At 33.9% G+C, this 12,656-nt stretch overlaps 1 protein-coding gene across 1 annotated transcript in view; it reads right to left on the bottom strand.

Moving 5' to 3' along the window:
- LOC150096335 (calcium-activated potassium channel slowpoke-like) overlaps positions 1-12,656 on the bottom strand; it is a 171,049-nt gene that overhangs the window by 57,804 nt on the left and 100,589 nt on the right. The window contains exons 7-12 of the mRNA XM_090408803.1: positions 9,269-9,360; positions 5,764-5,874; positions 4,935-5,040; positions 3,083-3,235; positions 1,506-1,661; positions 45-157 (exon numbers count right to left, since the gene is read on the bottom strand). Of these exons, the coding sequence (XP_090264929.1) occupies positions 45-157; positions 1,506-1,661; positions 3,083-3,235; positions 4,935-5,040; positions 5,764-5,874; positions 9,269-9,360 (731 nt within the window). The remainder of the gene's footprint in view (positions 1-44; positions 158-1,505; positions 1,662-3,082; positions 3,236-4,934; positions 5,041-5,763; positions 5,875-9,268; positions 9,361-12,656) is intronic.

The raw sequence follows: 12,656 nt of genomic DNA, 5'->3' as shown, positions 1-12,656 counted from the left end.
ATGATTACGATGAATTATGTTGAATAACAAAGACATAAACATACTCAGCTGCCTGGGGGAAGGTCATACCAGTAAAGGAAGAAGACAGGGTTTCTGTGTACATCTCCATTCCCGTTCCACACAAGTATTCGTTCTGCCATGTTGGTGTGTCTGGAGACTGAAAAATAATAAAGAATAGAATGAATGTCAGCGTTGATTAAACTCCAAATGCAAACATCTTTGAAATGTTTCAATAATAACGCAAGCAAATTCCTGCTTACAGAGTAAGCAATGAAGATCTCCCACTTTTTTTCTGTTCGTCAGTTATATTTTCTACCGTTTGATAAATTTGAATGGTTAACCCGATTGCTTTTCCCAAAAAATCAACGTCGATTTTCTGAGTTTATTAAATTAGCGCATAAGTCACTATCCAACTGGGTAGTGACTTATGCGTTAAAAAAAAAAAAAACGACACAAGGGATGTCGATATTGTTGCTCGAATGCATATTCCTGCAATAATTTTTCAGCCTTAGAATTACATCTTTCAGAGAAAACATGTCAAGCATATATTGATTTTTTGATTATCTGCTTGTGCTGTCAGACTTTGTGGGAACTTAAGTTCCTTGCGTAATAAACGAACAAATGACGAACAAGATCAAGGGGATGGAGAGAGAGAGAGAGAGAGAGATCTTACGATAAACAATTTCCCATTAAATTGATTAGCAAGTGACAAAAGACTCCCTACAGATTCCTAATTCCCATTTTAATAGCTTTGTACAGCATCTCACTGAGTCCATCCTTTCTAGCAATTAAGCAATGCATTAATCAGATAAGTGAAGTCGCGCGCGCTAACGAATTAGGAATACGAAGAACGGATGGTATTGTGCAGATAGGTGCACTGTTAACGAGGGATCTCAATGGTAATGTTTGCGAATCATCATAGCGAGGCGAGATCGGCGTGTTGTGATCAGACTTGTGAAGTAAATAAATCGACGCTTCCAATGTTTAAAATGTATTTTCGGATTTTACTCTGTTGCTCACTTTTGTGCCTGTTAAATATTTTCGTAACAAATCGGCGTATTCAACTTCAAATATCTATTTATGGCTTGGAATACATTTTTAAATTTTTAAAATACGTTTCTGAATGAAATCATAGACGTGCTAGAAACTACGAGCATTATTTTAAGTCAACCAACATTCGACGAACCAAATTTTGAATATTGTTACCATCTTCAATATACCGTTTTACATATAATATCGCTTCTATTTACGTAACATGCGTGCGCATGCGCACTGAGTGCAGAATTGTTTAGTTTTCCTGTTTGTGTGCTAGAATACGATATACATCATTCACGCTTGGTAGATATAAGCTGAGGTTGCCAAATTGTTCTACAGCAGTTATACTATACACCAATTTGGCAACGGGTTTACATAGTAGCAAAATAATGTTAATAGAAAATTGTTGCATATAACATATATATATATATATATACTATAGCCTTTCGAATGGGAATTTGTTCACTTACCGTCTTGTACGATCTCATCGCAAACAGGTTAGCTACCATAGTAGAGAAACCAGGAGCCAAACAACTCTGAGCGATAAAGCCTAGTTTGAGTTCGGCCAAACAGATCACGTCATCTCCATGTCTCCAGTTCCAGCTTGGGATGTTAAGCAGATAGGCCTAACAAAGTACGTAATAAATATATGAGAATTGTAATTTTCCCTTCATCATCAACTTAAAAAGAATAACGGTAGTAATAACAGTGAAAGAATTTATTCTCGGTTAAATTTACAACGAAGTAAAATTTGTGTGGGTAAAAATAGTTTTTAATTCACGATTTTGTTTTTATAAACAAATAGCTTAAATTATAAATTATTTTATTTATGAATTTGGAGCAAATCAGTAAAAATATTCATTTGAACAAAATTTATTTGTAATGTGTTTTAGTCTATCAAATGTATAACAAGCCAAAAATAACCTTTTTGTCGGCAATTTTTGTCTCGCAGTGTAGCCGAAACTATTTTAAGTTGTAAATTAAACAGAGAATTTTAACTAGTTTAAAAAAAAAGGAGAGGGGGGGGAGATTAATACTTGAAGGAAAAACATGAGTGAAAATGGCTCGGCAGTTGTTAAGACCGTGGAGCTCACGAAAATCAATAGAACTGATTAGGAAAGATAGCCTGTTGTACGTACGAAATATAAATGACTGGGAAATACTCTTAATCAAGCATCATTGGATCTGTTGTCCTCGTATATGTCGATATACAAACTAAAACCATATATCATAGTGTTTCATACGAGAGTGGATTTTCTCTCTTTGTTTTAAGACTAATTTCACAATAAAATATGAGAAATGGTTTAAATTATATTACATACACAACAAACATCCGTTTTGTTCTTAGTATTAGCATCGAAATTCATTAATCAAATTTTCTTAAATCTCTCAAAGAAGTTAGGAATTCTTAGTATTTTCTTGCCCAATCGATGGATGTCTTCAGTAAAGTCATAGAAAACACGCATTCTGTAAGAAATGATTTAGAAAGCGTCACCAAAACTTACTTCTAAATTATTTCAATGAGTTTAAAATTATTTGTTAGATTGTAGTTCGCGAAACGAATAACTGAACTCCCTTAAGTATTGATTTGATGCCGAGACAACCACTTAGGTGAACGGTAATCAGCCGTCAACAAAAGGTCAAATAAATTTGAAGTCATACTGGATAATAAAATGAATGCTATTTTTAGTCTTTCTAGATTCTTAAATTGGTTGAATACTTCTTAGAGAATTCGGCATTCAATCTTAGCCAATAAGCTAGTATTGATTTTTAGTTTAAAAAAAAAAAAAGTGGTCTGATGTAGCGATGCACGAAGTTTTTCAGGTAAAAGAGGACACCTCAAGGCCGCTGCGTATTTACCGCATGAAGCACCACTAACTTAATCCCTTATCTACATCCACTTAATACTGTTTCACTCTTCTGAAATTTCGTAAATGAAAAAATATTTGTCCAGTTTGCTTTTCTGAAGAGATCGAGAATGCATGAATGAAACGAAGTTATTTTCTTAGTGACGGGAAAAAAACTACAGCAGTGAAAAATAACTTACTTTGTTGTGATACTGCATAAGTTGGATTATTACTCGGATTTCGTCGAAATAGTTTTTAATGGAAATAACTCTCATAATATTGGCAGCATCTTCGGCATCAGGATCTTGACAGTATTTGTTGGCTAATACAAGACAAGCATCTGCTTCGTGGATCTGGAAAAATAAATAAAATCAGCCAAGATACGTAATTTCTTTTCAAGTTAAAGTTATGATAAAATCTTTCAACTCCAGTTACACCCTCTATCTCCGTCTCCCGAAGAGAATATAACATTGACACTGTTTAAAAGAACTGCTTTGGCACTATAACAGTTGCTCTTTATGTAAACCACTCAGATTCGTGTTACCATGACAACTGCTCTTGTTCTAGTCTCACTCCCATGTAAAATAAATAAACAAAATAAAATATGGAATTGAGACTATTTTTTAAGACTATTTCGTGAACAAAGAAAGGCGATGATTAAGTAATAACTGTTACGGATCCGGGATCACACGCCCAGTGCTATAACTGTCGCCAGTGATTGTCATTCTGATAAACAACCTTGTTAGTACTTCCTGCGAATGGCAATAGCTATTGCGGAATATCTTAGGCTTTGATTTGTATCATAAGAAGGCGCTTAAAGATTTCTTAGTACATTGGTGAGTACCCAGCCCGAAGCACGCTTGCGAAAATGGAATAAGCAGAGTGGAAAAACATGGAAAAAAAAGAAAAAAAAAACATGCCATGCTAAGCAAGGAATTAAAATTGATTGTTTTACACTATTTATTTAAATAATTAATACGATAGTTTACAGTTAATATATATATATGTTTTCTCTTAATTAAAAACGTTGCGTAATAGTTAGGTATGTTCGGAAGTTATTAAGCATGCATTCCATAACATATCAATTCTATAATATATTTGAATACGACCGAATAAGTAAAATCATCGGGCAAGTTATTGAAATCAGTGCAAAAAGTTCACTCTAACATCATTGAATAGGTTGCTTTAAATAGCTAAGATAATCTTGTTCGATTTTCAAGTGACTTTTTCCCGATATCCATTAAAATCTGACTCATATGAAACTTTTAATCTCCTTCTGGGTAAACATCTAAAGAAGTTTCCCGTATCCAGCTTAAATTAGCATATGAAAGATGTCGAAGTTTTTCTCCGTAAGGTAATCTTTAGATGTAGGAGACTTTACGACGGAAAAGAGGAGAGAAAGAATTAAAGAGAAAATAGGGAAAGTGTGCGAATATCATTGTTCTGGACCTAGAAAGAATTTTTTAAAATAATATTTGCTCTATAGCCTTCCTTTACTTATAACAGTTGGTTTTATAAGAATGAAAAGCATTCCGTGTCCTTTGAATATCTTAGAAATCCTTTCTTCATAAGCACGACAATGTGTGTTTTTGATTTAAAATGCAAGAACTCAGCAGGTAAAGGTGGAAAACAACCAGACTCCACTTCCAGTACGAGATATCAATATCAAGTCGAGTACTGCATTCTATCGCATTTTTTTTTATTTAAAAAACATACTTTAGAATTTTAATATTCATGGAAAATCTTGAATAGCGGGCTTTATTTATAGCAAAACGCATTTCGGGTGGAGAAACCTGAACAGGAAACAACGAATGAAAACTGGAAAAGCATATAAAATACAAAAATTAAACTAACAGAAAAAAATGTATTTGTGGAAAAATTATTAAATAAACTCTCGTTAATTGTTGATGTATTTGGTTATTGATTTGGCCCCTTAATCGTATTTTTATAACTAAAGTGGAAAACGGTTTGGTGTCTTAAACAGACAATTAAACTGATTTGATGAAGTATTTTTATTCGATAGGGTTGACATTGTTCTTACTTCATTCTTACCTTTACCCGCTGTAAGTCAATGGGACTCATCACCGTGCCTTGAAAGAACTCCACTGTGGTAAAATGCCTTTTGATAAGTCCTTCCAATTCCAAATCGGGTGGTTTTCTGAAAAATGCAAAAGAATAAAGAGGTGTATGGCAGGTTATTTGATATCTTAGCTTTTGTGGCCCCGAAACCCGGAAATGTATTGTATTGGAGTGCATTGTAGGCTAACTTTTCAATATATTGAGAAACAGTCATCAAAGAACTGCACATTCTACAACAATAAAGTTAATTGTTTTAATTTGATTAACATTTTGCAAGAATTATTTGAAAAATTGGATTACTGCTTCAAAATTAGTGGTTGTAAGCAATCAGTTATAATTGATCGCAAATATTGTAATTTAAATTTATGAATAATCTATAAATAAATTGTACTTAGCTATTATTTAAATACATAAATGATTTTATAACATAAGATGAAATAATGGGATATTTAAATATAAACCTATATTTTTTATCGGTAGACAAAGAGTAAGCCTTGCGGCATGCTATCGTTATAAATGCGGCATCAGAAATAACAATCGACCGATGTCCTGACTGTCGACTACATCCTAATTTTTATATTATAAATATTCACATCAGTGGACTGGAATATTAATAACAATAAATCAGATGTACCTTTTCCTTAAAATATTCCCACTAAACATTTACGGTCAAATTGGTTAGTACATAATAAGGTTTAAATGTCACGTTCACATACATGCTTAAAACCTTAGATTACTAACAAAAAGACGAAGTAGTTAAAAATAATTAGAAACTAATTAGCAAAATAACATTGTTTTCTACCTGTGTAAAAAGATGACTTCAACATCCACATCTTCCCTGTCTTCGTGTAAGAAATCCTTTAAGAAATATGACACTGAATCGTAGGTGATATGGCCACACACTACAATATGTCTGCAAAGAAACAGATGCTGATAAAAATCAGCTTTACTTAAAAAAGATAATCATTTGAATCGGAAACATTGGTGATTACAGTCAAATAAAGGTCGTTAAAAGTTCAAATTAATATTGTAAATTCTAGGCACTATTGATCGGTGTGTGTGGATTCATATGTCCAAGGTGATTACAACAGTTTATGGATTCCTGACATTGTATCTTAGCTGGCTGGCACAGTTAAGCTGGTGGAATGATACTCCAGAGGACGCACACTCGGCAGTATTATCGACAATTTCGCGTTCTGATCCCTCTGAAAGGAATAAACTGTCTTTATCCTTTCAGCAAACAGTAGCTCTTTATCCAAAGCCCATAATCCCATTTTGATCTCTAAACGACGAACAGCCCGTACTTTTGTAAAAACAGCGACTAAGTTTCACCTGGTGGCGAAAACTTCAACTATGCCACTTATCTGTATTGTTTGCACCAGTTATGGAATATACATTCGCATAAATATTATTCCAGAATTTAAATACTTCAGTACCTGTTTTTATAATCACGCTATATAACTCAACAAAAGAATATTAATTAAACCGAATATCATATAAAACAATCTTTCGTAAAATTATTTGCAGAACATTTTTATATGAAAAATATTTTTATGTTTTTTGTAGGCCTACTTTTCCGTTTACTAAAAATTCTATACGTGGCTTTACTTTCTTTTTTTTTTTTAAATTTAAACTCATTTGCCTTTCGAGTTCCTTCATATATTACCGAATCCATCTTTATTATCCATTATCCCTAGAGTCCATGATTATTCTTTGCAGACTTCATATTTCAGTCGAATATTTCTCCATCACTTTTATCTCAGCTTTGTTCATTAGAAAGAAACACTCCGTTATTCAACTTGCTCAGAAACGCAAATCTTCTCAAGATATTTGAAATTCTTAATTATATTAATTATTAATACAAATGTAATGTATGATTTTGGACTAACCCTGACGAAAGAATACAAAAGTAAAATTAAAAATAAAAAGGCGAAGACCTTAATTCTTTCATAGGAGTAATTTGTAGTAAGAAACTTTTTCCACACAATGAGTTGAGCTTCCAGAAACCTTTGCTTAATAGCAGATACGTTCATAAATGACAGCCGCTGGCGCAGAAAATATGTTGCCCTTTATTTAATGTGCTCTCTCTGTTTTCCCCGGAGTTCAATAAGAAAAAGTGCAACAGTTTAAGAAAAGTTGGGACTCTTTTGAATCATAAAATAACAATGCACTGCCATTTTCGGTGTAGCAACTATTCTTTCTTTCATTCTTTTTTTTTTTTTTTTTGATATATTTCTTCGCTTCTTGAAACAAGAACAGGGGATGTAGATGCGTAACATTTTACAAAGATTAGATTTTTTTTTTTCTGCTCGTATCAAACATAATTTTAGGAAAGAACTGCGTGTCTTTCTTTGAAATATATTTGGTATATATTCATGAGAAATCCGACAGATGGCGCTGCACCTTTGACGTTTGTAATAAACGTGTTCACCAATTATGACCGAGTTAGCGCGCTATTGCAATTAGCAGCCATTCCATTTATCAGCGAAAAATCCCTTGATAAATAACATCTGTGTAAATGCCTGTTTGTAGCATCTCTAGGCTCTTTTATCTCACTATACACTACACTACGCTACTGGACTACTTGCCAAATTCATATATGCTACGTGTATTGGCCTTCAAAAATTCCTTTTATTAAGCTACGTTTGCCATTCCATACAAGACTGAAACACCAGCCTAATTTTAGTCCTTTGGTAGGCTTCATTAGGCTTCTAGTTTTGTAGTAGTAAGCATTGAGTAAGCTTCCTAACGATTTCCTAAGTTTCTCTGAAGTAGATACGACAGGTTTTTTTATTATTATTATTCAACAAATTAACAGCTTGATTTATTCAAATACCAGCTGCCAAGACTATCCACAGTGTAATTATTCACGTTTTGAGAGTTTATTTATTTTGCTATTTGAATTCATTTATAGCACATCAATTTCAAATGGAATAGCAAATATTTTTGAACATATTTATAAATTAATATATTATTATTTATGTATATAAATAAAGTACATATTGATAATTCGATTTGAAGTAATATAGGCAGAGTGATAAATTCTTTTGTCAGTACTTAGCTTTGGTAGTTCAGTTACAAAACACTATTTCGTAAGCAGGGTCATTGCGAATGATAGCAAAGAGAGCCTCCACTTCAATGAGCACAAGAAGCAGAATATTTTTGGTCAGCGATATGAGCTATAAATTTTTGGAAGATTCCATATGGATGGATTTGACTGCATGCTATTAGAGTAGAAGTAAATATTCATTTGCTTTTTTTTTTTTTTTGCATTTAATACCGACTTCGATATTTATATTTACTTGATGATACTGATACCGCTTCCCTTAATATTCAATTCCCTTCTTGGTATGAGGAGAAAATTTTATTAAGGCTTTTCAACTAAAGGCTAGATAACCGGTAGTGTACAGATGTGACTCGAATAACACTTTCGCAAAACATTCGCATTTTACAGATAAAATAATCCCTCTTTGGCTTAATCTAAACTACCATCAACCAACTTAATACTGTTGAATCGCTACGCCCTTGATAATGTATGACACATGCATAGATATCCGAAAATTCACAATCGTCCTTTTCCATAAAGTTACGCAGAACTAACCTAAATGGGAAAAGTGCTATTTTGTCCAGCGACAAAAAAATTATTTAATTCAGTACTATTTTTTATGAGTAGAGTGTATCTACCTCCGTTTAATTGCTGCGATTTTCTATTTACTGACATAGTGTAAGACCGACAAATTTGCATCTTTCCCCTTTATCAGGCTCCTTTTTCGGAGTATAATATTTATACTGTTTCATAGACACATAATCTCTGATTTTATTGTATGAATTTGCTTTTCTAGATGGTCTAATTGTTAACGTATCTACCCTCCAACCAGTCCTTTTACATACACGAATTTCATGGTAAGATGTAAGATCACCCCTCTGCATACTGGAAGCCGAAAGCCGCTTGAAAAAAAAAAAAAAAAAAAAAAAAAAAGCCAGTTAGTTGCTAGAGGATCATTTATGGTAGTAATTTACAATAATTTTTTACTCTTCATGGGTGATATTCATGCTTAAAAAAACTTAAAAAATGAAAAATGAATATTTATTACCGTCACGCTAAGAAAAACCACTAGAGGATGCTTTGAAAGTTGAGCATAATGTACCAGTTTAAATCATCAAAGCTAAGTGCAGCATAAGAATATTGTCCTGGTTATATTATTAAATATGCATATGTTAAATCTATAAACATTGATCATTTTAAAATTATTTCATTTAAAAAACGATTCGAAGAATAGATAGAAAAAAATATGTAGCCACATTACCTCTTTCCCCCTTCTTTCTGGTAGTTACCCGAATACTTGGAAGGGTGACCAATCAATTCTGTGATTTCTGGAATCCAGCTGGCGAAGACTGCCTAGGGGTGGTGATAGTGAAGGAGGATGGGGGATAGAAGTCAAGTGCTAGCGACACATAAAACACACATATAAAAAAGTACATGAAGAAAGATAAAAAATGCAAACGATACTGGCAAATGCTGACAAAAGGTCTTTCTTAGAGGACTTCCAGTAACTTCTCTGAGCTTACGAGTCTATTGTTAGGGCATTTGTTTGGAAAATATTCATGAAGGTTCGGCGAGATGGGGCAAAAGAGAAAGAAGATTCTACAGTCGTCTGTTATGTACACAGCTCTTACGATTTATCTACGACCTAGCACGTGCGTCTCGGTATGGTGCAGATCACCAATAAATCCTGGAAAACATTGACGTATGCTTAATTCCCTTTGGTAAACGTAACCTCAGAGAAAGTCTTCGTCAGCATCCGCCAACCAATGCAAGGCAACAACTAAAAAACAACAAAAAAACTAAACAAGAAAATAAAACACAATAAAAAGGCAGCAGGTTTGAGCAGCAAGTAACATCAGCAGCAAGAATAAGAACAACTGAAAAACGAACAGAAATATCGCACGTCGGGCATAAACACACCATGATGCATGTGCAGAGTATAGCAGTGAAGAACTGGTGGGAAAACAAACGTATACACACAGTCTTAAAATGCAAGAAATTTTCAATTGTACCTTTTACCGTGTTCTCTTCGGTATTCACCACCATATTTGGGTCTCGTCCCTACCAAATCAAATATTTCGGGGATACAACTTGCAAACACGGCCTACAGAAAGACAAAAATGCCACTTTCAGCAATTACAGCAGCTTTCAATTATGGTTTCCTGTTCCAGAACATTTGAGTCCAATACAGCGGTTAAGCCTAAATATGTACTTGTAAATAAAACCATTGATTATACACACTCATTAGATTTGCTGCTGTCGTTTTCAAGTCTGTTTATCTCTCCTTGATTGGCATTTAACATTTTACTGTCCCCATCAAGGCATATTCTTCACCAATACTTGAGAAATGCGATGACATTAAAGCCCGATGCAGATTTTTAATAACTGATGTGATGTTGTGCGATAGCTGTGCGATGATATTCAAAACAAAAATCTTCGTTGTCATTTAATCAAAATTTCCATTTTCTCTTTTAAAAAATTCAAAAATTTCTCACTTTCAAACAATTTCCTTTGTCCTTCAAAAAGATTCTTCATTGACAGCCTCAACCTATGTCTTCTTAGTAAAACTGTTATAAAAATTACTGTTCAAAAATATTAGATTTAAAAATCATTATTAGAATTAAAATTATTAGGATTAAAATCTGCTTTTATGTATAAAATATGCTTGTAATTTTTGATTATTAAACTACATGGCTTTAATGTCATTTAAACGGAATATTTCAATCAAGAAGCCGCCAGTTGTATTTTTAATGAATAATATATGTCAGTATTTTATGGTCTTTAAAATCTAGCTTTAAAACGCAACTTAAAAAATAAGTGAGTCAAAGTTATATCATACATATTGAATAAGAAAATAAACAAATTACTTTAACAAAGATAGCAGAAATGGGTTTGATAACACCTTCAGTTAGTAAACAATCCTTAATATGAAGCGTTTTCCACAAATTGCACTGGGAGATTTAAGTCATTTAGCATTTAATAATTCATCATACCGATGTACTTATGATCCAGTTATTTGTGAAACATCAAATATGCTTTTTTAGTGTTATTATCAAACATTATTCCAACTACACTCTGTGTCCAAAAAGAAACCGAACTTTTCGAAAATAGAAGAAACTACTGGCACCACCTGTTGTATTGTATCTATTTGTTGTCGAAATGGGCAATCTTCATTAGTGTTGTATCAACTGTTTATGACATTTGTTTCATTAAAAGCCGAGTTATAGTGCCAAGAGTGACAGTGTGTTTTGACGAACGGTCGGAAAATGAGTTTCAAACAGAAAGCTGCGATTGACTTTTGTGTTAAACTTGGTAAAAAGTTTACCGAAACGCATCGAATGCTTCAAAACGCATGCGGTGATGAATGCTTATCCCGTACTCAAGTTTACGAGTGGTTTAAGCGATTTCAAAGTGGTCGTGAGACGCTTGAGGACGACGAAAAATCGGGCCGTCCAAAAACTAGACGGAACGAAGTTAACATCCAAAAAGTGCGTGATTTCATCAAAGAAAACCTGAAATCGTCCGTGAGATTGATTGAAGATGAATTGGGGATTCCAAAATCAACTGTGCACAACATTTTGACCTTTTTCCCTTCGTCAATTGAATTCGCAATTTGTTCCCCACAAGTTGACCGACAACCAAAAAATGTATCGAATTGAACAAACACTGCAAGGAACTCAAACCGCTCATAAGGACTCAAACTTCCTTGAAACGATCGTTACTGGTGAGGAAACGCGGTGTTTTGAGTATGAGCCCGAAACAAAGCGCCAGAGTGCTGAGTGGAGACCACCAGAAGAGGGGCATCCGAAAAAAAGTCGCTTGGAGAAGTCAAAAGTAAAGACAATGCTGATTTGTTTCTACGATTCCAAGGGCATTATCCCCAAAGAATTCGTTCCGCCTGGCCAAACGGTCCATAGTGAGTTTTATCTCGAAGTTTTGAAGCGATTGATAGCAAGAATTCGTCGTGTACGGCATGAATATCGTGACGACCGACAGTTCGTCAAAACACACTGTCACTATAACTCGGCTTCTAATGAAACAAATGTTGTGTCAACTGTCATGAACAGTTGACACAACACTAATGAAGGTTGCCGCTTTCGACAACAAAAAGATACAACAGGTGGCACCACTAGTTTCTTCTATTTTCGAAAAGTTCGGTTTCCTTTTGGACAGAGGGTGTATAACAACTAATATCAGACCATCTAGCAAGTTCTTGTCCAACATTAAAAATCGTTCAAAACGGAAACGTAATTATTGTTTAATCCATTGGCTATTGAAAGACCGCCCTCCACTTGTATTTTCATGTCTCAATATGTGTTTTAAAAGCATATTTATAAGCAAAGGAAAGAGATTTTTGTGTAAACTAGACTTATATTATATTATATTATACAGTACATTCACAATTTAAGTGTCTACCGTTTTTTTTTTTTTTTTTTTTTCTAGATGGGTGAAGCAAGAATGCTTTTCATCTTCCCCGTTATCTAAATAGGAAAACGTATGGGTGGGGTAATATAAAGCTATAAGCTCTGATCATGGCAGGAGGGTAACAGCAATAGCCAAGCCTCAGCTAGACCTTCATTGGCTACAGCATTGCCATCCATTACCCTCCCTGGGTACCCATTTTAGTCGCCTCGTACGACATGCATGAG

Source organism: Typopeltis vanoorti, chromosome 19, assembly GCF_054136105.1.
Source record: "Typopeltis vanoorti isolate ZY-2024b chromosome 19, IOZ_Tvanoo_1.0, whole genome shotgun sequence".
In the NCBI taxonomy this organism is placed as follows: Eukaryota; Metazoa; Arthropoda; class Arachnida; order Uropygi; family Thelyphonidae; genus Typopeltis; species Typopeltis vanoorti.
The sequence above is the reverse complement of the archived record's forward strand: the minus strand, read 5'-3'. Positions and strand labels throughout refer to the sequence as shown.